The 26,153-nt window shown below is 39.8% G+C and overlaps 1 protein-coding gene across 4 annotated transcripts in view; it reads left to right on the forward strand.

Annotated features, from left to right (window-relative positions):
• Positions 1 to 26,153, forward strand: part of DOCK1 (dedicator of cytokinesis 1) — a 359,825-nt gene that overhangs the window by 62,454 nt on the left and 271,218 nt on the right. For 2 of the 4 annotated variants that reach the window (XM_083439577.1, XM_083439578.1), the window contains exons 4-16: positions 184 to 239; positions 4,047 to 4,143; positions 4,706 to 4,854; positions 6,760 to 6,895; positions 7,613 to 7,770; positions 8,610 to 8,691; positions 10,471 to 10,606; positions 13,423 to 13,495; positions 15,883 to 16,025; positions 17,521 to 17,646; positions 19,839 to 19,963; positions 21,222 to 21,320; positions 25,601 to 25,673. In XM_083439577.1, the coding sequence (XP_083295703.1) occupies positions 184 to 239; positions 4,047 to 4,143; positions 4,706 to 4,854; positions 6,760 to 6,895; positions 7,613 to 7,770; positions 8,610 to 8,691; positions 10,471 to 10,606; positions 13,423 to 13,495; positions 15,883 to 16,025; positions 17,521 to 17,646; positions 19,839 to 19,963; positions 21,222 to 21,320; positions 25,601 to 25,673 (1,453 nt within the window). The remainder of the gene's footprint in view (positions 1 to 183; positions 240 to 4,046; positions 4,144 to 4,705; positions 4,855 to 6,759; positions 6,896 to 7,612; positions 7,771 to 8,609; positions 8,692 to 10,470; positions 10,607 to 13,422; positions 13,496 to 15,882; positions 16,026 to 17,520; positions 17,647 to 19,838; positions 19,964 to 21,221; positions 21,321 to 25,600; positions 25,674 to 26,153) is intronic. The other 2 variants (XM_083439579.1, XM_083439580.1) reach the window with 1 other exon arrangement.

The following is a 26,153-nucleotide window of genomic DNA, read 5'->3' on the forward strand; positions in this document are numbered from 1 at the left end:
GAAGCCCGGACTTTGAAAGTCATCAAATCTCCTTTGCTGTATTTAACTATATTTTTTTAATTAGTGTTTTTATGGAGCAGCCAAGTAATTTCGTTGTCCCCGAAGGGGGCAATGACAATAAAGATATTATTATTATTATTATTATTATTATTATTATTAAAACATTTATTTTTCTTGTTTAAGGGCATATTTCCCTCCTCCTATATACAGCTTAAGGAAGCAATAGTTGAAGGAAAAGGGTAAGTTACAAAATTAACAGATGGAAATATTTTCATAATGGCTTCTTTGCACATTAGATAAATAAATGCCGATGCACAGGAAATTAAGTCTAAGGTTTATTCTTTCAAAGCTTAGGGTGGGGGCAAAGGAACAAGTAGAGAATGGACAATCACACTTCTTTGTGGTCTAGGGTTTATGTGAATCAGTAGGGTAGCAGTGGTTTTGAGATAACTAGTTGAATGAAAGCATGAATGATAACGGCCAGTTGTTTGAAGATTGGGAGAGATTGTGGAGGAAAGGGATCAAGTTCATGCTTGTACGGTGTTAAAGGAAAATATTATGAAAATGATGTATAGATGGTATTTAACCCCTGTAAAACTGGCAAAGGTATATCATAATTATGCTGGAAATGTAAAGAAAAAGAAGGTACCTTTTATCATATGTGGTGGACCTGCCCCAAGGTGAAAGACTTCTGGGAGAACATTTATAATGAAATGAAAGAAATGTTGAAATATACATTTATTAAGAAACCAGAGGCCTTTCTTCTTGGAATAACAGGTTTGGAATTGCCCAAGAAAGATGTTAGTTTGTTTTTGTATGCCACAACTGCAGCTAGAATTTTGTTAGCTAAGAATTGGAAAACACAAGAAGTCCCAACAGTGGAGGAATGGCAGATGAAGATGATGGACTTTTCGGAGCTAGCCGACCTGACTGGAAGAGTCTGTGACCTGAAGGAGGAGGAGTACCAGGAGGAATGGATGAAATTCAAAGACTATTTAGTTAAATATGTTAAGATAATTTAATTGGAAAAACTTGCAAATACCAGATAGGCTTAGGATTTAAATCTGTAATGTTAGAGCATAATATGTTTAAAGATAAAATGGAAAGAAAGAAAGAAAGAAAGAAAGAAAGAAAGAAAGATGTTAAGTGATTAAGTTAATTTTATGAGAAAATTGGTTTTGGAAAACTGTTACAATGATATACACTGAAACTCAGCCAGGGGGATTCAAGGAAGTCACTTAACAATGTTATTAAGATTGGATTAAGTACAGTTTGTTTGTCTAAAACGTTTTGGAAAATCAATTTTAAAAATTGGAAAAAAAAGATAACGGCCAGTTTACCCAGTAACTCTCTTGAAACCCATCTTGAGTTCATTTCAATGTTTGAGAGGATTTATTGTTAATATTAAGCAACAATTTTAATAATATTGTTGCAAATATTTATTAATATTAAGCAAAGATGGAGTTAATGTAGCTGAAGAAGAAATTAAAAAGTATACTACATTATCATACAGAGCTCCTGAAATGATTAATCTGTATGGAGTGAAACCAATTACTACCAAGGGAGATATCTGGGCTCTTGGTTGCTTGCTATATAAGCTTTGTTTCTTCACACTTCCCTTTGGTGAGAGTCAGGTTGCCATTTGTGATGGAAGCTTTACCATCCCAGACAATTCACGTTACTCCCATGGTATACATTGTTTGATAAGGTATATGCTTGAACCAGATCAAGAACAGAGACCTGATATCTTTCAAGTTTCTTACTTTGCCTTTAAACTTGCCAAAAAGGACTGTCCAATATCCAATATCAATCTGGGCAGGTAGTGAATCAGATGAACCAGAGATTGCAGACAGGCTTTACTGAGCCAGAAGTGCTAAGGATATTTTGTGATGCCTGTGAAGCTGTTGCTAGGCTGCATCAAGTCAAAACTCCCATTGTTCATAGAGATTTGAAGGTTGAGAACCTTTTGTTGAATGACAGTGGAAACTATGTCCTCTGTGACTTTGGCGCAGCATCTACACAGCATCTCCAGAATCTGGAGCATCTCCAGCATCTCCAGTCTATGCAGCATCTCCAGAAATAACATACTCTACAATTTATGACATTTTTTATGTTTGCAAGGAAAGTCTCATTGATGTGAGAAGAGTGTTTTCAAAGCAATATTTTTCTAGCTTCAGCTGTTATTTGCTTGTGACTTTTTCTGCCAGTTCTGTGTGAAATAGCAGGGTTCCATGTGGACTTCCTCTTACGTGGCTGACCGAAAAGACCAGCCAAGCACATGGACCTTGTCCTGATAGTCACAGGAAGTGTTGGTGAGACGTGATCGTTTAAGAGAGAGAGAGTACTTGGGATTGTGACAGGAAAACATAGATTGGAGATAAATCCTGGGGATTGCAGGAGAGGCTAAAAGCTGTTGCTTGTGCTGCCATCCCAGGATTCTGGACACATGTGTCTGTCAAAGCAGCTGGCATCTACTTCTGAATGAGATGGCATATGGTACATACCGTGTCTTTGATTTAAACCTTTATACTCCAATCCAGATGTTCTGAAAGGAACACAGAACTATAGAACAGGAAACTCTATACTTAAATCAGGGAGCTCATAACAGAAGAGAAAAAACAAAGCAGATATATAAAATCATATAGGTAAAAAATTTGGCACATGGTAGATAATTGAGGTGGTACAGTCTATCCCAGCACCCTAATAAAGGCTGAAATCAGTGTTGAAGGTTTGCATTATGAGAATAATAACGCCTGTGTTAACATGGAGTGGAATTAAACCGCTCAGATAAGATTTACTCTTTGGGTCCAGTGGACCCCCGAGTTGCTCTGTAGTGTGCATATGTGTGCATTTGCAGTGGAATGTACAAGATTAAAATAACACACACACACAAATATGATTCAGTGCTTCTGCAGTAGTATAAGCACAAAAGTAGCATTTTGTGTATTTGATAAATTTAAAGTTACTTTATGCATCTGATTTTGAGAAGTTGCTGGACCTCAGCTAGTTTAGATGTTTAGTAGTTTCCATGGGGTCCCTTCTTGCTCTGATACCATGATTTCAATAGGAACACACCAGATCCCAATACTTTAATACAGAGGTAGCTAAAGTGTTGCCCTTGGGCTGGATTCCCACCTCTGCTCATCCTGACCATTGACCATGCTGTCTGGGGCTGATGGAAATCTGGTCACTCCTGGCTAAGTAAGTTAAATGTAAATTAAAATAAAAAGGAAAGGGGCTGTGATAAAATACTGCAGGACAGCTCACTCCATAATTCTTGAGGGCTGTATGGAGTAGGAAGTGGTTCAGGTTTGCCTAAGATAAGTTTTACAGATGATTTAAACAGCCACTGGGGTCCACAGAAATCCCATTAGCTGGCAAGGGTTAAAAAAAAAACCATCAAGCAAAAAGTATAAGATCTACCCCCCCCCCAAAAAAAAACCAGCTTTGCCAGATACAAGCCTGAATGTAAAATAACCATTCTTCTGTGCCTGGTTTATTTTTATGCCTTTTTAAATATGTAAATTATGAAAGCGCTAATCATTTGATTACTGCATAATGACACCTTCCTGACTGATTGCATAGCTCCTTCAGTAAGCACCATACTTTAGACATACTGTGTAGTGTGGTAGTTCTATAGTACTCAGATGATGCTTTATTTAAATGTAGTAATTTAGAGGCACAAACACTGAGGACTTGCAAAATAGCTTTTCTTGTCCTTGAAACTAGCAGTGTTTGGGTTTGAACAGAATCCCTTGTAATGACAGGTGATGTGCAGTTGGCAGGTTTTTTTGTGTTTGTGTGTGCTTATGAATACCAAATACTTACTCTCTCAAGCGTGTACCCATTTTATAATGTTGGAAATGATTTTTTTTTTTTTAAGTTGTGATTATGAGTTTTTAAACCAAAAAGAATTGGGTAGGTTGTGTAGAACAGGACAATTCAGCATTGGTATCTAACAGCTGATGTAATTAGAATGCAATTACATTTCCCCTCCTTTTTTCTTCTTCCATATGAATGACATTCTATGTTGGCTTGCTTCTTAGACAACATGAAACTGTTATACCCAGCGAACTACCACTCATCCAGGAGGTTACCACCACGCTACGGGAATGGTCTACAATATGGCGGCAGCTCTATATTGTAAGTATAGAAGGTTTCCTAAGATAATTCATTTTTGAGGGTCCTGTACCGTTGGTCCTTGAAAAGGCCTGTAGCTCCGTTCACAAAATCAGCCAAGCTACATACACCAGTTAAAAATATTCCAAGGGCCATGATGCCAGTAGCTCAAGGGTATATACCAGCAGTGCATGCTGCCTTCATGCTGCTATGGGAACCTGGCAGCTTATGGGGCAGAGTTCAGGTGCAGATACTCTTCTTCAGCCTCATGGTCTTTCCTCAGTCTGGTAAGCTCTTGCGGATTCCCATCACCTTTTCTGGGCTTGGAGGCTTGGCAGAGAAAATTCCAAATGCCTTGCAAGGCAGACAGTTTACCCACGTTGCAAGGCTGTAGGAGGCTGAGAGGCAGGCCCAATAGCATTCGTACCCCGAGGATAAAAACAGAATATTGAATCGATACTTGTTTATTATTATTTTTTAAATCCAACTCCCAGCACTTTTCCTGCTGTACCACTCTGGCTGTTATACTTCATTATGAGGAAGACCAATAACAGAACTAAATGCATGCTGTTTTCCTCTATTACAGCAAGATAACAGAGAAATGTTCCATAATGTAAGGCACATGATATATGATCTTATTGAATGGAGGTCACAGATACTCTCTGGAACCCTACCCCAGGATGAGCTCAAGGAACTTAAAAAGAAAGTCACTGCCAAAATTGACTACGGAAACAGGTTTGTGATGTTGTCTGAAATGCACAGCCTTTTCTTTTTTCTTTTTGTACGTAGAAGTCATATGCATATAACTTGTATAAACCTGCAATAAACCATTGCATTGCGGAGTACTCCTGTTCAATGTTCTAGTCTACCAGTCATGCTTCCCCCACCAGGATAATCCATTTCATTTTGCCTTGCCTTGGGCTTTCTGCCCCTGACAGACAGACATGGCATTCTGTGACCACTGATCATGTGCAGTCTTAATTAGATAATTTGGGGGGTTTGGCTTCTTAGCCCCCCCCCCCTATATTTTTTTCAGCTTCTGTAAACCTTAGGGTTTCCCCAAGCTGACTTTTCATTTCTCCATAACCCCATTTTGGCTATGTAGTGGTCATAACTCAGCACCTGAATTCCTTATTAGTCCCTTCCAACTCTTCAATTCTATGATTAGGACTGTGTTATTAATTAGCCATTACATATTCTTCCTTCACTGTAAGAATGTAAGGAGCTGAAGGTAAAGGCAGACATGATATAAAAAGATTTGCAGTCCCCTATCTATAACTGGCTTCTCTTGCAAATGTGAAAAGTTGGTATTTTCAGAACTTGAGAGGAAATGTGTGCTGAGATTAAACACAATGAGTTCATTTCCAACTCAGCCCTACTAAGGTATAAATGTTATGCTGGTCTTCACCCTTGGAAGTTCTTTTAATCTTAGAACTGAGAGAATCTGAACTTTAAGGTGAAGACAGATGTAATGTTTTTGATATGATGGGATTGGTTTGAACACTCGGTGCTCTGAAAAGAAATGTCTTGGAATGGAACAAATCTGTGTTCAGACCACTTGCAACCTATTGAAAATTTCATGTCTGTTCTCACTCTTACTTTTTTCGAAGAAAGCTTCCAGTCCTCCGTATTAGAGATGTATGTTTCACGTTACTTACTGTCCAAATAAATTTCTAGAGTACAATCTAACCTCTGTTTACCAGAGGGCTGAGATTTGGCTAGCAAATTTGCTCCAAAGCAGCAAAAACTAACATACCAGTCAATATTTTTTTTTGCAGCAAATAGGAATTGGGACAAAAAAGTTTTGCCAGAAATTGGATCTGTTATATAATTATAGACATTGTAAGTGTTTTGCCAAACTTGTTATGAGAGCGAATTTTAACATCAGGTTTTGTGTGAAACATATTGTTTTTGAGGGCTCCTTCATTGGGACTTACTAACTCAAATTAAGAGAAACAGCCATGTCATTTTCAATATATGCTTTCTGTAGCGAATGTTTGTAAAAAATATTGCCTAAGAAGATTACCTTGAGACCTTTTTTTGCATTCAAATTGTTAAGTGAAGGCTGTTTGCAGTATTTGAAGCTGGAGATGTACTGCTGATTTTTGTGCTTAAGCTTACTAACTTTTCACCAATTAATTGATTCAAATTCCAATTGCAGTAACAAACATTTGGGTAAGTTGGCTCTGGATAGATTATTTAAACATTTGAAGACTGGCTACAAATGATTTGCAAGCCTCCCAACATTATTATATCATACAAGATTTATAGTCCAATATATGATTTGTAATCAATTAACCACATGTTGTCAATATCAATTAAGTGTTTTAAATTTGTTGTTAGCCGCCCTGAGCCTGGTTTTCTGAACTGGGAAGGGCAGGGTATAAATAAATTTATTATTATTATTTATTAGTAACCAGAGGTAGCTAACTTCATTTAAGCTTTATCATAGACGTATGTCATAGATCTGGAAAAGTCCTTGAATTCAACTTCTGCTTCTGTAAATGGTTTATGAATCTTCTTGTAGCTTTGTCTAAAAGGCCAGAGTATTTTAAAGCACCAAACTGCTTAATTGTGTCAAGTTCAGATTAATAAGAAAATGCTGTTGATTCACTTGCTGTTGTTTTCCTTTTCATACAGAATTCTTGATTTAGACCTAGTGGTAAGGGACGAAGATGGCAATATATTGGATCCTGAGCAAACCAGCACCATCAGCCTTTTCAGAGCTCATGAAATAGCTTCCAAGCAAGTGGAGGAAAGACTGCTGGAAGAAAAAGTAATAAAACATAATGCATACTAGTATACATTATGAAATGTGTAAATGGTGTTAAGGACTAGCAATGACATTTAGATTGTGAATGGCTTTCAAGATTATGTTTTCAAAAAACACATTGCACGTTTCTCCTGGCTATAGCCTTTGCTACAGTCCTGAAAGAACATAAGCAGTTTTTTAGTTGGCACTGTAGCTTTTAGCATTTGAATTCATAGATCATAGATTTAAAACCTCCAAGGGTTTAATTAGTCACTAGTCTGCTCACCTGGGGCAGGATAAAACTGGTGAACTGAACCTTCCCTTGCCTCTGTATCAGCCTTGCAGTGCTATGCTGCCTACCTCTCTGAATCTTTTAGATCTGGGAGACTACTGTTTCTAATGAGAAGAGAGAAGGTTTGCAGCAACCACAGCATTTGGCACTTGCCTGCATGGATGTCTTGCTTGTAAATGACCAAGAAAGGCAGCTCTGCCAACCCTGTAATTGTCCGTCCTTCTCTTACCCCCCAGTTTCTAGCCTAGTTGCATGCTGCCTATGACACATAAAAGATGCGTGGAGTGAGAGTGGAGAGGGAGCAGATTAGTGAGCTAAGAACAGGAGCCAAATGCACAAATATTTGCAGGGCTGGATTTATGTAAATGTTTGTATCGTGGTGGGTCACTTTGTTTCTTTGTCATCATAGAGTACTTGGTAAATTCTTTAAAAATTCTCTCCTGTTTCAGTCTCAAAAGCAGAATCTTGACATTAGTAGGCAAGCCAAATTTGCTGCGACACCTTCGTTTGCCTTGTTTGTAAACCTGAAAAACGTTGTCTGCAAAATCGGAGAAGATGCTGAAGTCCTGATGTCTTTGTATGACCCTTTAGAATCCAAGTTTATCAGGTCAGTGCTGTACGGGAATGTTTTGTTTGCTTTGTTAACTGTTAAATTTTAGTTTAGTGACTGCCTAATCCCAAAGGCACAGGACTAGTCTTATGAATATACACTCTTTACTTTAAAAAAAACAAAACCAAAAACTTTATTTGTGAATGGCAGGGAAATGCATCTTCCTGAAGATATATAGGTGATAGTAAAGAATCTGAGTGCCCATGATATACATTCAACACCCTGCTCTCTTTTGAACCGCACAAAACACTCCTATTGCAGTCCTCTCAGTGAGAGGGTACAGCGTTTATCTCTTCAATCCTTTAAAGTGGAATTATAGTGATGAACATCACAAATGCCTGTTGAGGATAGCAAAGACGAAGGCTGTAAAGCACACAGCACATTTACAAGTATAAGTGGGCCTAGTGCTCGCATTTTGACAAGCATCTGGAAAAATGGCACCGTGAATTGATACAGAAAATCTAAACCTTGAACTTCAGAAGCCCATTTAAATTCTTTCAGCTTTCAGATAACATGCCCTTTTTTGTAATGTATGGGGGGGCGGGAATCCATCAGGATTCTCCTTACTCTCCCAGAGCACATTTCTTCTGCAGCCCAAATGGAATGTAAAATGAAACAAATCCATGTATTCCTAGTTCCTGTTACTGCTTAAATGTGTGTTCTTGTGTATGTTACACATGTACAAAACACTGTTGTCTAACAGAGGCAATATTGGCTGAGTAGAATCTCTGTATGCTTGTTAAAATGCAGGTTTTAATGTGTCACAATGTGACATATTTAGCTTTTGCTTGTAAAATTGTGATGTAGCTGATAAACTGATATGTTTATTTACGCAGTGAGAATTATCTGGTGAGGTGGTCGAGTTCTGGGCTTCCAAAAGACATAGATAGATTACATAATCTTCGAGCAGTGTTCACGGTAAGTTTGCAACTTTTGAGGTATTCTATTGCTTCAATAGTTTGTGAGGCAACAGGAAATCTCCAGCAGGGGAAGGCCATCGCTTTGTGACAGAGCACTGCTAAAGGGCTCTGGTTCAATCCCTGGCATTTCTAGGGCTGGGAAAGACTGGAGAGCTGCTTGGTTGCTACTGGAGACAGTACTGAGCTTGATCAGCCAACAGTCTGATCTGGTATAGTGCCGTTTCCCATGCCCCTGCCAAAGTTTCCTTTGGCCCGGCTGCACACCAGCCTCAGGTTGGTGCAGAAATGAGCATTATTTGCCTTCCAGCTTCTGCCTTCAAGGACTGGAGCTGGGTTAGGAGAAGACATGCATTCCTTGCTTCCAGCGCGTAGGTATATACAGGAAGGAGCAAAGCTGTGCTTTAGCCCTACCATGTCCCCTTGGCCTCTCTTGGTAGCCACATGTTGCACACAGCTGTGTAAGCAGAAAGCTGTGACTGGGGTACTTGAATGATCAAGTAAGCAAGAGCTCACTCAACCACATGCAGAACATAGTGGGAGAGGAAGAAATGTGACTGCATGGCTCTGCACTGCAGACAGAGAACTTCAGGCCCAGAGACCAAATGTGGCCCTTCAGACTCTTCCCAGGCCACACCCCTCATTAGCACTTCTCGGTACCCCCCGCAAGTGCTTTTACCTAGCTATAAAGTGTCCTTGAGCACTAATGCTTGCCTGTATGGAGGATAGAGAAGTGTGAGTGCAGAAACCTCTGGCTTTTGAAGCACTGGAATGTAGCCTACAGTAGAAAGTAGGGCTGCGCGGTATATCATCCAAAACTGGTTTGACGTCCATATTGGTTTAATAGTTTTTGACCTGGCAATATATCGCAAATGATGATGTGTATGTGTGTACTATGTAAAAATCACAATGTGGGAAAAACTGTGAAGCCAGCCAACGACTCTACATAGCTCCATCCTTATTTCAGACATTGTGATATATCAGTATATAGTGATGTTCAGCTGGTGATATATCACAATGTTGAAAAACAAGATGTCGCCTAGCCCTAGTACAAAGGTCAGCCTCTGTTGTTCCACCCACTTTCCCCTCTGCTCACCGTTGGCATAGGGTGCTGAGAATTATGCCCTGAGGGGATTTAGTTTTTGGACTTTTTTTTTTTAAAAAAAAGGTTCTCCTGTCTTGGTATACACATTTCAGCACAGCACTCCTGTAGCATCCGAGTATGGCTTTAATTGGCCATATCTGTCTCATAGGCAGTATTTCACTTGCTCCTAGTTTTGGACTTTCATGTGGCTTTAGCTCAATTCTGTCACATGCTGCAGGAAATTCTTTGAGCTGCTAAGGGCACTAAGATTTTTGATGCTTTTGCACTGGGGAAAAAAAGTCATGTGAACCATTTCTGAAGACTCTTTGACGATTGTGTGGGAAATACATTTTTAAATGACTAGGAATTGTTCAGGACTCTCTAGTCATTTTAAACATTTCCATGTAAATGTATTCCTTGATCGTTATGAAACTTTTTGTCATGCAAATAACGGTTGAAGGGATGGCAAACTGAGAAGGCTAAACAGCAAATAATCTTTCTTCTTATGTAATCCAGTGGCATTTGTTGGCTTTGGAAGGGGGGAGGCATTCTAACGGGGTAGATTGTAACTAATAATGGGAAATGGTCGCTTTCTGTTCTCTCTAGCACCTCAAAAGATATTTCTTCTTATGTAATCTTATGTGGAAATGTAAGTGCAGTTTGCAAAGTAAAGGTATGAAAACTTAACGTTTCTAGGACCTTGGCAGCAAAGACCTGAAAAGAGAGAAAATCAGTTTCGTCTGTCAGATCGTACGAGTAGGCAGAATGGAACTAAGAGACAACAACACAAGAAAGCTAACCTCTGGGCTCCGGCGACCTTTTGGCGTAGCAGGTAATCCATTCTCTTTAGGTGCACTGTCAAAATGTTCTGCAAGTAAGAGCAGCTGTTTGGTATTGAACAACTGCTGACTTGGCATATTGAAGTTTTGAGAATAATTATTCAGCCTGTTGGTTATATTTACTGAATTTTATGCCCAGATCATTTGAAGCTTGCCAAGGAATGTGCATGTGCCCTTCACATGTTTATATACAGTGGTACCTCGGGTTACAGATGTTTCAGGTTACAGACGCTTCAGGTTACAGACTCCGCTAACCCAGAAATAGTGCCTCAGGTTAAGAACTTTTCTTCAAGATGAGAACAGAAATTGCGCGGTGGCAGCAGCGGGAGGCCCCGCTAGCTAAAGTGATGCTTCAGGTTAAGAACAATTTCAGGTTAAGAATGGACCACCAGAACAAATTAAGTTCTTAACCCGAAGTACCACTGTATTTGTTTCAGAAGATCCCTAGTGCAGAAGCAGGGTAGCTATGGCAAACATAATATTTGCTGCATAAAATGTAAAGTGCTAATTTCCCAGAATGGAAGGGGATGGGCGGAGAAATGATGCAGTATGAAACTGGATAAGGATTCCAGAAAATGGCATGCAGCATTTAATAGGGATGGTAGAGCTGAATCATCATGTGATACTGACCAGGGCTAGGATAGACAACCTGGTGCCCTCTAGATGTTGTTGTTATTGTTGTTATTCCGCCCTATACCCATAGAGCTCAGGGCAGTTCACAACATAAAATTACAATATCAAAATACATAATGAAAATAAAAACAAAGACAACCCAGTAATCCCTGCCTCCCTCAGCATACTTAAAAGGGCATTGGATGTCAATCAGTCAAAGCTCTGGTTAAAGAGGGACGTTTTCATATGGCACCCAAAAGTATATAATGAAGGTACCAACCGAACCTCCCTGGGGAGAGCATTCCACAAACGGAGCCACTGCAGAAGGCCCATTCTCATGTTGCCATCTTCTGGCCTCTCCTGGAGGAGGCATGTGAAGAAGGGCCTCAAAGAATAATCTCAGGGTCTGAGTAGTGACCTCCCTCAGACGCAAGCATGGGCTCCCCAGGCGACAAGAGCCCTGCCTGTGGTGGTCTAAAGGAAAGCAGAGAAATTCATTTGGCACCAGGTTGGCTGCAGGTGTTTCCAGAAAGAGGCCTACAAGACACCATCCAGCCGTCTTAGAGACTCCACTCTAGATTTGTGTAGGCCTTAGCCTTTTCTTCTCCTGAAGATGTCCCACAAGGCAGTAGGTACAGATTTTTCCTCAGGGTTACTCCCAAAGACTTTCTTGTGAACGAGTATAGCTGCAAGGCAGCAGAGATTTAGGATCAGAGTTCTCCTTCTCTTATATGTGCTACCTTCCCAGGCTGATGAGCTCCCTCTGTCCCTCATTTCCCTCTACAGCACATGTAATAACCGTCTTCTTGACAGTTGGACTCACAATGAGACTTGTCTCTTCAATCCACCAGAATCTGTCTTCACATGCAGGGGAAGTCCTTAACTCACTGAGGGTTTGAGACCCATCAGTTACCCCAATTGGTTTAGCGGGCCAGTTGAAGCCATTCCCAGGGTGTGGCTGCTGTTGTATGCTGACAGCTTCTAAGAGCCATAGGTGAGAGCTGAGTGCAGCGTGGGGACCAAAGGTGGACAAATTACCCCTCTACTCCTTTACTACAGTGATCCAAAAAGCTGGCTTTGATCCCTACTCTTCCGGCACCAGGCTGAAGAAATGTACTGGATTTGTTTTCGTTACTGAGTTTCCCATTTGGAAGAGTTGAAAAAAGATGGAAAATGATGTTAAGGACTTTGCTTGAAGAGAATATATTGATACTGAAAGTTATGACAGCATGGCTCTGATGTAAGGGAATGGATGACTGGTTTTAGTGCATTAGATCCTTACAGTATACTTGAGCAGGGCATTTGTCCACAAACATCCAGGTACAAGTGGCCGACAGAGGCAGTGCTGGACTGGCATATACAATGTATTTCTCCTTACTGCTAGATCATGGTGATGTCTGCTAGTAAAACTGTCTCTTCAGAGATTGTTTGCTCCTGGTGCTGTGTTACCAAGCCATGGCATGCTGTCTTCTGAACCTTTCCGCTTTCTTTGGGCTTGGATATTTCTTTCATTAACCCATGTCTGGTCTGGTGCTAATTGCCTTACTGAACTAACATACTGAACTAGCATTCCACATTGCCTGGTTTTAATGAATGGTTGTATCGGTTTCTTCTTCTTGTTTTTTACAAATTTTATTTTAATGTTAATATTGAGTTTCATTGATTATGTTTCTGTAAGCAGTTATAGAACTTTATAACAAGATGTGCAGCATATAGGTATTTTCAATAAATAAGTTTGAAGACTTGGTAGAGGATATTTCAAGTTGCAAATGAGTTTTTGAAGTATATTCTGTTCTGCATGCATATTTGTATGCCCACAGGAGAATACACCTAAATGTTGTAAAAGGTTGTAAAAAAGAAAATAAAGCAAGTTTCTCTCTGAGAGCCATTATTATCTTTAGTCTCACAGCATCTGCCATGAAAGTGTGAATTTATTCTGCAGTGAAGTGGGTTATCAGTTGTAACATGTTTCAGTATGTGATGCACAAATGCATAGCCATTATTAGCTTCAGAAGATTCTGCTTTTTTCCCTGATGTGAATATAGCAGGGCTATCTTTGAACATAAGAATATATTTGTCGTAAAATAGTTCCAAACTGTCTGTTGTGAAGCACAAAGATGTCTTTATGCCTCTTTGCCACTTTCCCTCCCTTTAGATGTTGATCTCTTTAACGACATTTCTCTCTTTTTGATTTCAGTAATGGATGTAACTGACATAATTAGTGGGAAAGTAGATGACGAGGACAAACAACACTTCATTCCATTTCAGTCGTAAGTATAAAGTAATGCAGTAGTAATGTCAGAGGAGATTTCCAGCCATATTATAGTGGATTATGACTTTCCAGATTAGAATTTAGCTCAGATGGTTTCGATAATGAGAATGCCAAGAAAGGGAAAAATAGTACTGTGTATGGCAGCTATAAATATTACAGCAAATTAGCAATAAAGTCACTTATTTTTAGCCTGTTTTGTTGAGGAAATTAATCAAATAGCTTTGAACTTCTGTGTAGCTTTTTGCTTGTGTAGATGTGCATAAGCTGAGGACACATTGGATGTATAATTGACCTGTATAGTTCACAAGGAAGCAATTGTTGCTGCTATTTCCAGATTGTTATTTTAAGGGAAAGGAAGCTCCAATTTAGCTATAGAGCTCCCCACTTGGAAGGGCTTCCCATCCATTTCTCTGGATGAAAGGAAGGTGCTGTGTGTGTTGGTTGGTCACCTCAACTGAAATAGATGGGAGCCCTCACATAACTCCCAAGAGCTTAGCATGCACAGAAATGTCTGGACTGCAGTCAAGGCCTGAATAAGAAATTTAAATTGAGCACGAGTTTCCTAGTTTGTAGAGATGTGAGAGCGTTGAGCAGCCATAGGTATGTTCTCTGGGAATAATTAAGGGCAGTGATACAGAATCTTGATGACACAGTGTGAGAAATAGCTTTGCTCCTTTGGGGGCTTTCAGTAAGCTTACAGGTGAATGCTTTTGGGCACTTTACTAAAGGTGGAATTCAGTGTTTCACTTTTCCAAGCGTTGTAGCTTGCCATGATTCCTCTCTCTCTCTCTCCCCCCGCCATGTGCTGTTCTGAGGGTACTATTGGGCCCCCCAAGCCAGTTTGCTGGGGGTGGCACATGGTAGGAGAGGAGGTAAAGCCCTACTGTGCAGGTGGAAGACCTTCCGTGTGGCTTCCACTGACAGGACAGGGTGAATCCTAAGTCTTTCTGTAAAACCACTTTGAGATTTCTTTCTAGTCAAGTATATAAATTTCATGAAGTAAATCAATAAATCTCCAAATAACGCACATTGTGGACAGTGGTTATGCATTGTGTAGGCATTGGCAATATTTTCTTATGCAGCTTGTAATCAGGTTACTTTTGGTAACCAATGCTGCTTAAAGGAAAAACCAGTAGACATAAGAACATTGAAGTAAGTTTACATGGAAACCTGGATAAAATAAGAAAGTGGGATGTTGGAGGGCAGATGAAACAATATTCTATTGCTGCGTCAATACAGGGTGACAATTTATGGGTCCTTCAGATTTTTTGTTTTTATAGTAATTATGATTAATAACAAGTTAATAAAGTATTGTAGTTTAAAATGAAGTTAGGTGTAATTCAGGGGCCCTGGAAGAAGTGTACTTTCCATTCATGCTTTGTGACAGTTATAAGCTAAGCTGCGACAAGTGTATTGGGAGATGAGGATGAACACTGACAATGCATATTTATGGATAAAGAAAAGTAGATATTAGTGAAATGCTTACAAGTCTCTTGCTCCATTAAATCTGATTTATAGCAGTATGCATAAATCAGAATTTTGAAAGGATGCAGAATAATATGCGCCAAGGTTCTCTCTTCTTTTTCCCTCTCCTCTCCCATGGTAGATTAAAATGTTCTTCAGAAAAACTCTGCATCAGGAATGAGCAACGTGCACTGGCGATGAATAGCTTTGTCATTCCCAATGTTGACTTAAGAGCTGAACATGCGAAGCAATTTTTTCCTTACTCATTTCACGTTGTGCCTTTGTTGTGCCACTTGGCATTTTTCTTTTCATATCCTGGTTATTTCATAGCCAGTGAAATGAATACAAACACAACGGCTGTCACATGGCACTATGGCGTAGTAGATATGATTTTTCAAAATGCTGCATTTCATTTATAACTTCAATTTCATCTTGTTCAGCCATAGTAAAAATGTCTCTTGAATTTCCTCTTATTTTCTCCCTTGCTCGAAGCTACTTCTGTGCATAGTAGCTTTGCTTTTCACCCTTCTGTTAACTCTCATTAAGCTACGGCTTAATTCACGTCACTTCTGAAGCTAGTCTCGAGCATTCCATGGAGTAGCATGTTTTACATTTTGGTGTTTTGTTATTTTATATGTAATTTCTCAGGCTTTTCATCTTTCATCTGCAAACAGAGCTGGGATCTGGTGTACGTTTCTAGAATCACAAGTTTGCTTTACTTCTCTTAATTAGATTTACATCTTCCTGATTATCTTCTTATGTGTGTTGTTCCCTTTCCTATCCTTCGTCTTCGTGTTGACTAATGAACACTCTTTGTCAACTATGTGATACGCTCCTCTGTTTCTTGTTACTGTGACTTCTGGTTTTCTGTCCCCCATCCATTGTTACCTTTTGGTGTTGGTCGTCATGTGCATCCTCCAGGCTAGCCTTGGATAACGCCATTCGACACAAGCAGTTGAACATATCATCCCGTTTTTCACCCAGGGTGGCAGGGGAGAATGATTTCCTTCAGACTGTAATAAACAAAGTGATTGCTGCTAAAGAAGTTAACCACAAGGGTCAGGGTAGGTACTTCGCTTTACTTTACACTGTTAGCATTAGAAATTATGTAATTCCTCCCATTTTGTCGGATAACTTTGACATTAATCTGAAGGGAATTGATTGAATTGTGTTCAGCATGGTGACATTGCCTTTTTTTTTTCATGGGCACCTCCTTGCTTCATTGGGAAGTTTGATTACTCAGCTGATGAAAGTCTTAACTACTCTTGATATATGCACTTTAGTACTTTTGCACGCAAGTCTTTCAGCCATTTCGCTATCACGCGGCATACCTGTCATTTTAGGGAGTTACTGCTTGCTCTTTATAGTGAACATTTCCAGTTGGGTAGTCGTGTTAGCCTGTTGTGCCAAACACAACAAGTTCTACTTAATCTTTTCGAGATGCTACAATACTCTGTCCATGTTTGCTGTTTAGTTTCCAAGACCTGCCATAGCAGGTATGTGTGCATTTAGATTGTAAACCTATAAACGTAGGGGCCAAATGTAGCCCTTCATTCATCTCTGTTGAGCCTTCAGGACCCTGCGAGGATATGCTTCATCTCCCCTCGCTTGCCCTGCTCTGCACCATCCTTGAGTGCTTTTGCATGGCTGGAATGAGATGTGATCCTGCTTGGGTGGAGGATGAAAAGGTGGATGTATGCATGCCTGTCTAAGGTCCTGTTTCCATTGCTTGAATGTAGCCTATTGCATAAAGATGTGAATCATGGCTTTTCCCCCCAGTTGGAATTTGCAGGAACTCAGTTCTGGCACCTCTCAGGTGGGCACCATTGCCAACAAGAGAGGCGTTCATGGTGAGAATTGCATCTGTCGCTTTGTTTCTTCCCTCAGCCACCACAAGCATTTGACCTTTTTCTTGCAGGTTTGCTTATGAGCGGGTGTGAAAAGAGTAACCCAGCTCTACTACATACCTTCTCTACTTTTCTAAGGTTCTTCTTTACCAGATAGTGATACTTTTCAAGAGTGCAATATTTCCCATTTCTCACATAATATGAAGTGATGGCATTAAATAAATTATTATTAATAATAATAATAATAATAGCAACCCGCCTGGGATCACTGCACGATGAGAGATTCAAGTAAGAAATAGAAAAGGACTAGTTACACGGCAGTAGATAAAACTGTGGCATTCGCTTCCACATAATATGGTGATGGATGGCCCCCACTTTAGACGGCTTTATCCCCATGCATTTGTTAAAGCCACCAATGGCTGCAATTCCTGTATTTCCAACAGTATCTGAGTTGGTGTTCCTCTTAAGTTCCAGTTTCTTAGGACCATGAATGGGAGAGTGCTATGCGCTTGTGGTACCTGGGTGGCCACTGTGCTAATCAGGATGCTGGACAAGGTAGTCCTTTTGTCTGATTCAGAAGGGCTTGTGTAATTAGATGCTCTGTCACCTTATTACCACCAAAGGTTAAGGAAATGTTAAGTTTTGTACTTGAAGAATACTGTTTTATAAACAGCTTTTTTTCTGAACTAATGTATTGTACTTAATGCTACAGGTTTATGGGTAACGTTGAAGCTTCTTCCGGGAGATATTCATCAGATAAGAAAAGAATTCCCTCACTTAGTTGATAGAACCACAGCTGTGGCTCGCAAAATGGGGTTTCCTGAGATTATTATGCCTGGTAAGCTTCAACAAATTCTTGATCTGATGCGCTTAAAACATTGGAGATGTTGTTAATGTTCTTTTCTTCAAGGTGAATAAGAAGCAGTTCATGGGAAAGTATGAATTGACTTGGTTTTGGTTTTTTTAGTGTTTACATGAGATTTGGCTTTAAAATTATATTTTCAATCTACTTTCAGACTCTTTATTAATAATGTAGTAGCACTATTGTAAACACTGTGGACTAACTGTGCACAGATGGTGGAACGTCTAGTTCATTTTGTTTCAAAACTCAGATTCCTGGTGTGTTTTGAGTACTTGGGCTTTTAATGTATGTTATAAATGAATCTATGAAGCAATAAAGGCAGACTTCAAAAGCGGCTCTGTTGCTTGCTTGTCCAAATGGGCTATCAAATGTGTAGCTTATCCATTATTGCATACAGATGTGTGAACATCTTTGCAAAAATATTTACTCAGTATTTGAGAAATGCTTGCTTTGTTCATTTAGTCCAGGTTTATAAGAAAAACATTTAGGAGCATTTATTGAGGAGCATTTATACCTTTTCAATTACATTTCATTCATAATAACGCCAAAAATTCTGAAGATGGGATAGGCATTGTAGGAAAGTTAACCAACTGGACCAAGCAATTGTATGCATTTGAGGAGCACAGAAAATGATGGCAGAATTAGGCCTCCTGAGCCAGAAAAGCTGAAGGGAAGGAAGTTGACAAGAAGGTTAGCTGCAAAAGATAAGAAGGATAGAAGCAGAGATAAGACACAAATATAAGCAAGCCACAAATGCAGATTTAAACTCTTCAGGAAAATAAATGGAAGGTGACCTGGAGATATTTATAGGTACTCAGGCTCATTAAGAATCAATAAGTAGAAAGCGATGCTGAGGAAGCCCTTTGAATATAGAGAAGAGAATAGAGCATTCAACAACATTTCTTCCAGACTCAAGAATGGGGCAAGAAGGAAGGGCAGTTCTCAGGATTCAAAGGCTGCTAGTACTCAGGAATGCTAAATCTTAGCATTCCTTGCTATGTGCTGTGTTATCAAGTAATCCTCTCTGCTTATGATCAAATCAGAATTTGTTTAGGAATTTGTCCTTCTTTCTGGTATAACTCAGTTTCCATTCTTGTTTATGAGAGTGCTGCATCATTAGGCATTTTTGTTTGTTATATATGGCAGGCATTAATTTATTCCCAGAGTAGAATGCGGATTGGAGCTGATTTGTCAAAACCAAAATGTTCTGTTTATCTTAGATGATAAATTTTGAAACTTTTACCTAAACTTGCGTTGTTCTGAATATATGCAAAAAGCACACACAGACACGAAATACTATCTATTTATAGAAGTATTTCTATACTGTCATATCATGAAATATCAAGGTGGTGTTTACTGTAAAAACGTCAATTTTTTTTAAAAAGTACAGGTAATCATTAAGGTGCCTGCCTACTTAAAAATTAAACAGCAGCAAAGGCCTTTTTGCAGAGGAAAGTTTTCAGGAGATGCCGGAAAGTCAAAAATTAGGATGCGTGCCAGATCTCTGCTGTAAAAGTATTCCATAGCACAGGACCGGTGATGTGATATACCCAACTTCTAGTTGAGACCAGTTGGGCATCTGTAGCACAGGGAGCAACTTGCAGCGCTCATCTATATAATCTTAGTGATTAAGCTGGTATAGAAGGATTCAGTCTTTTCTTAACATATCCCAGATCTAAATTATTCAGAGCTTTGCGTATTAGCACAAGAACCTGGCCTGGAAGCATATGAGCAGCCAGTGTAGATGTTTTAGCAGAGGTGTAACATACTGTTGTCCATCTGTCCAGTTCAACAGTCTAGGCACTGCATTCTGCATCAGGACGGCCAAGGCTGATCCTGTCCCCATAACAGGCCTAAACCCAGATTGAAGTGGATTCAAATGAAGTGTCATCCAGGAACACTTGCAGCTTTGAGGTGCAGTTGTACCAGGTGTACTTGCATTTGAATGCACCCCCCCCCCATATGCATACCTTGTGAGTAAATAAAACTCCTACTTCACAACTAAACTCTTAAAATTTTCATCGGACAGGAGCCCTAACACAAAACAGTAGGTTAAATTAAGAAGATATAAATGATAGGAATTTTAAGATTTGTTTTCTATTTATTGATAGACCGTAAAATGCTGTACTAATAGTTTTGCTTTCTTTCTCTTTTTCTCTCTGCCTCAGGTGATGTCCGTAATGATATCTATGTAACATTAGTTCAAGGAGATTTTGACAAAGGCAGTAAAACCACAGCAAAGAATGTAGAGGTTACAGTATCCGTTTATGACGAAGATGGTAAAAAATTGGAGGTGTGTTGTGTGCTGGTTTATTTCCCATGCTAATTCGAAACCTTTTCCTTAGTGTATGGCTTATGACTGGTCAAAATAGGATGTGATCAAATATTGCCAAATATTTTGGTATTTGTAAAGCATTAATGTACACCATCAGAAAAGAGTTTTGCATTTCCTGACTCCATTATTTAATGACCTGGTTCACTGTACACATCTGTTCAGGACTGTGAAAATATATGGACTCCTGGATAGGAGCTTGCAGCTGCTTTGCTCCACCCCAGTCCCCTTTGGCTTAACATGTTTTCTGGATCAGGACTGGTTAAGCTCTCTCCACACTAACAATGTACTGTTGCCAAAGTTTGTTCTTGGCTGCAGCTTGTGGCTAGTAAGGAGGGAGCCTAACCATGGTTGCAAGCTCCTCTCCAGGAAGGAGACTGCACGTTTATAAGCGTTTCACTAAGCCATAGTTTGGCTTCCTGTGCTGTGCGAACAGGAACAGCATGTGCGAACTTGGAACAGCATGTCATATGTTTTATTTCAGATAGTACTTCCAGTTCTATCAAGAGCTGCTGTTTTTTCTAGACTTTAATACAGACCTCCCTCAGGAACCTTATGGAGCGGGCAGCTAGATAACAAGCCGGGAATACTCGCAGGGTTCTGTGGAAAACAAGATAGAATCATGGGTGGTCATATTCAGAGATTAGTCACTGATGATTATCTGTGTTCCTGTTTGGAGTTGCCTGCAGTTAAAGCAGGTGGTTAGCAGGAGAAGATTTGCTATGCTGCTGTGTTTTGTTCTGACGGCTCCATCTTTAGGGGACAGGAAGCCTCCACTCTGCCATTGCTAACAATCAACACCATAATGAAATGAAAACAGTAAGTTGCCACCCACACAGTGGCATCTTTGGTTTAGTGGAATATTTGACAATCTCCTACTGTTGTCAAATAGTAGACAGTGAATTGACAGTATTTGTCTGGTCAGTTGACCCATATACCAATCCTGATATTCCTGTATCTTCTGAGTGTGTCAAAACATGTAGGAAACAGTTGTCAGAATTAACAGCAGAATTAAAATTTTTTGAATGGAAGATTTCTGTTTCAGATATGACAAATCCATTTTCTGCCTGTTGTTTCTCTGTCACCCTGCTGAGGCTGGTGACATGAATTTTCAACGTTTCCCCCTTGTGTTTTCTTATTAAGTGTAACAATAGCATTTGTTTATACATGCAAGTAAAAATTATATAATGTGTACTATTTCCTTCTTTCTTTTTAAAAGAATGTCATTTTTCCTGGTGCTGGAGATGAAGCGCTTTCAGAATATAAGTCTGTGATATATTACCAAGTAAAACAACCTCGCTGGTTTGAAACTGTAAAGGTATGTCCAGTGTTAGGATTCCTTAAAGAAAAAATGAGTAAGAGAGAATCCGGTTGATAGACTTGCTGTATAGCTGTCAGACAAAAGAGGTATCTATGCCAGAGAATGTTTAAAGGTTGCTAAGAAACAACATAGATGAAGACATTGACTGAATGTATTTATCTCCCGGTCTTCTGGTTAAGACAGCTTTGACAGAATTATTCCAACATCTGTCTTTCACCTCTTTTGAATTAGAAAACTGAACAGTAAAGCAAATGATTGCAATGTAAGATAAAAATGTATTACTGTAAACTGCACAAAAGCACTGTGGAATTATTGGGATTTCTCATACATTGTTAATGAAACTAGAATTGCGATAGCAGTTTACCACAGCAAATGTTAACTGTTGTAAAAGCAATGCATATTAATAGTACTGTAAACCCAAAGGTTTAAACCCAGTTTCAAAATTCAGGCCTGGGATCACATATCCCTCCTCCTCCTCCTCCTCCTCCTCCTCCTCCAGCACAGCCTTAAGGAAACTTTTTCTTCAATTCTAGATTAATCACAGCTTGCTCTGTTGTTTTAGCTTCTGCCAACCTAACAGTTCGAAAGCACGCCAGTGCAAGTAAATAAATAGGTAACTCTGCGGTGGGAAGGTAAATGTCGTTTCCGTGCGCTCTGGCTTCCGTCACGGTGTTCCGTTGTGCCAGAAGCGGTTTAGTCATACTGGCCACATGACCTGGAAAGCTGTCTGTGGATAAACGCCGGCTCCCTCGGCCTGAAGCGAGATGAGTGCCACACCCCATAGTCGCTGAACTTAACTGTCCAGGGGTCCTTTACATTTACTATCTTTACTATGGATAGTAAAGTCAAACCACAGTTTATAAAGCTGGCTTATTTCAACTATTCAAAGATAAGATTAATAATTTCTTAGGGTTCAGCAGTTAATATGAAATGAAAATAGGAACGTTTGGTCTGCTTTTGTGCACAGTGGGAGGGGGAAACAATAGTCCAGAGCTCAGTTAGGCTTTTCTTGTAACACTAAACTGGTTTAGCATCTTGTCTGAATGCAGCTACTTATGTATTTGCATGTGCATTTGATGAAGTTACAACCATAGGGCATTCTGTCATATGGCTGTTGAGTTGGAAGAAATTTAGTATCTAGAGAACTATTTGATGGCTGGGGAAAATGTGAGCAGAACACATGGATTCTGGATACAGTGGAACCTTGGGTTGCAAATGTGATACGTGTGGGAGGCACGTTCGCAACCCGCACCGTTTGCAACCTGCAGTGCTGCATCTGCACATGCGCGGGTCGCGATTAGGTGCTTCTGCGCATGCGCGAGTGCCGAAACCCGGAAGTAACCTGTTCTGGTACTTCCGGGTTCGGCGCAGTGCACAACCCAAAATCACATAACCTGAAGCGTCTCTAACCTGAGGTACCACTGTATAAAGAATTGAAAGAATGTCTGAATTCTCTTAACAAAAGCAGGAGGTCCAGGGGCTTGACAGCAGTAGGTTTCCATGGGAATCTTTTATGGCAGTAAGATTTGTGCTCAGTGCCGTGGAAGGAATGAAGGAAAAAGTAATCGAAATGGTGAAGCAGAGTTAGAATATAAGCAGCCAAGTTTTGGCATGGAAGTGAAGGAATGTATGTGTAGCACTAGAAAAGCAGAATGTAGGTAGTCAAGGCAACAGGCTTGTCATAGGAAACTGCCTTTTATCAAGTCAGACAATTTGTTCATCTAACTCTGCATTATCTACCCTGACCGGCAGCAGATCTCCAAGATCATAGACAAAGAACCTTCTGCGTTCAAAGCGTGTGCTCTGCTACTGCTTTGTGGCAGCTCCAAAGCTTTAGCTGTAGGTGTTAATCCCCATGGGGAGGTAGATGTGGCACATGATAGTGGGAAAATGTCCTTGATGGCATTGAAGAGGGACTGATACTAAATAATAGTGCAAATTAACCTTTGGCAACGCCCAGGAAGCCACTTGGGTGTTACACATGGCAGCTGCCTTAACTTCACTTCCTGCACAGTGGGTTTTAAAAGGAATATCTAACATCTACAGATACTGCTTTTGAGGCAACACAGGCACAAACTAAGGGATTTAAACCTCTTTCCCCATCTTGGAAGTACATCTGAAGTTGGATGATCGGATTTTTCTAGAGAATAAAATCTCAGGCAGCAAAAATGGTACATTAGAAAAAAAATTATAATATGAAAGAGTGAGGGTGATAACGTGTGCTAAACAAATGCTGTCTTATATGGAAATAAATATCTGCATAGGGTTATTTATGCTTACATGAAGTGTTCTGACATTGGGGCAGGGGATAGTGTATTATTATGAAATAGGGATGTGATAAATGAAGAGAAAACAGGTGAATAGGAAGGGCAAATGTTGGTGAGACATAGGTTAAATTGAATTGACAGTTCTGCTACATATGGACAGCAACAAAACTGAGCTGCTGGATCAAAGAGTGCCTATATGGATTGATGGAACAGGTGTGATGTAAATGTCAAGGTAGACAAGGTGAACATAGCTCCCGAAATTGAGGAGCGTCAAAACACTAGAATCTGTCTGGCCTGCTTGTGACTGCTGTAAAGTTCTGCAGCAAATGATAGCACTCATTCCTTATTGGTTTGTAGAGCTGAAAGCTGACAGTGTGAGGTATTATTTTATTTCCCCCTCTGGTATTATCAGGCTTTAAGGCATGGAAGGAAGGCCTGCTCCATATCCCTGAGTTATACTTCTGGGTACAGTATCAAAACAATATAGAATTACATCTCAGGCTGTGCTTTAAGCCATCCAGTGCTCTGATCTGGAGGAAAGGCAAGATGGAACGAAGTATATTTGTTTTGGTATTATAGCTCAAACAAGTGGTCTTAGTTTAATATATTTTTCAAGGTGGGCATTCAGAAATGATTTCACAGCTTGTTGTCTTAGCGCAGTTGTGCTTGAATCATGAGTACGTTGTTCTGAAGGGGGCTCACCTGCATCCAGACCTTTTAACTAATGTCCCAGATTGAGTTAGGACATAGTTGAACTGATTCATTTTAAATGACTTTTCCAGACTCTACATTGCGTTGTGGAACAAAGTTATGTGTTTATTTTGTTAAATGAAAAGCCACACTATTTCCATTTTAAAAAACAACCATGCTCAAGGCAGCTTATAACGTGCATTTTTAACAACAACAGCAACAACATTAAACTGAGAAGAATTAAAAACCAGCAACAGGAAACTCTAAAACAAGATCCATTAAAAGCATTCCGAAAAATCAACTAAAGTGATAGAATCACTAAAATAGAAGCTGAAAGGAGCAAACACGATTTTACCTTGTGCCTATATGCTGTATGGGGAGATCCCAAGTGGGCTGAGTCCAAAGTCAAAGTTATACCTCAGTAAAAAGTTAATAGATGGTCTTGGTCAGTTTTCCCCTATATTCCATAAAAGTACTGGTGGTATAAGGGATGTGGGTGGCGCTGTGGTCTAAACCACAGAGCCTAGGGCTTGCAGATCAGAAGGGCGGTGGTTCGAATCCCCAGGAGGTGAGCTCCTGTTGCCCGGTCCCTGCTCCTGCCAACCTAGCAGTTTGAAAGCATGTCAAGTGCAAGTAGATAAATAGGTACCACTCTGGCGGGAAGGTAAACGGCGTTTCCATGCGCTGCTCTGGTTTGCCAGAAGTGGCTTAGTCATGCTAGCCGCATGCCCCGGAAACTGTCTGCGGACAAACACCAGCTCCCTTGGCCTAAAGAGCGAGATAAGTGCCGCAACCCCAGAGTCGTCCACAACTGGACCTAACAGTCAGGGGTACCTTTACCTTTACCTTGTGGTATACAGGACAGGTTGCTTCTTTAAAGTTATGAAAAATCACATTTTTTGCTCTGTAAATAATAATGCATTGAATAAGATTGATGCTGTTTTTCTGTTTACTAATACAGTTTCTAAAACTGCAATAAGTATTTAAAAAACATACTTGAAAAAAACTCTTTTGAAATAGCTGCATAGCTATTTACATGCCTTCTTCATTGCATCAGATTTGCGGCAAGTGGAGAATGCCTGCAGGCAAGGATGCAGAAATTTTTTTATAACTTAGAATCCATCTCTTCCAAGTTATAAAAACTTCTCTGTCTTTTCAACCGCATGTTTCTTTCTTGATTAGGCAGGCACTTTAATTACAATCTTGTCTTGTTTTTTGTTTTTATAAGCTTTGTTGCCCGCCACCTTGATATTTTATGAGAGTTGGTAGCGTATAAATATTTTTACAAATAAATGGTTGTGTACATTTTCTTTTGTGAAGGTTGCAATTCCCATTGAAGATGTAAACCGCAGTCACTTAAGGTTTACCTTTCGGCACAGGTCATCCCAGGACTGTGAGTACTTCTCCCCTCTCATTTTACTTGTAGTGTCTGTGTTTACTTTAAGGAAGTCTCTGTTTAATTTTTATTATTGATTTGGAGTCCTTTTTCTTTCTGAATTTGGGCCTTTTCCGTCTGACCTCACTTTAGCTGACTTTTGCTATACTTTCCTCCCCTTTGCATTTTCACAAGTGAGTCAATTGTCAACAGTGGGTGCTGGCAGGTAAGTAAGGATATTTTTATGGGGAAAATAAACTAGCTTGCTTGCATTTGTGTGATCCTCATTGGTCGTGAAGTTCAGTTGTGAGGAATGCTTGCTAGTAACTTACTTGTTAGCCAAGTGCCGGCTCCATAGGCTTATGATGATGTTCTTATTAAAGTTTGATATTTTTTACATTCCCTGTATCTGGCTTGTGTGGACTTTTAATTTCTCACAATTTATAAGGGGGAAAAAAGAGCATGGCTTGTGTGCTTGAGTTAGACTGGCTCTCTTAA

The sequence above is a fragment of the Podarcis tiliguerta genome (genome assembly GCF_965153285.1).
Source record: "Podarcis tiliguerta genome assembly, chromosome: 5".
Lineage (NCBI taxonomy): Eukaryota > Metazoa > Chordata > Lepidosauria > Squamata > Lacertidae > Podarcis > Podarcis tiliguerta.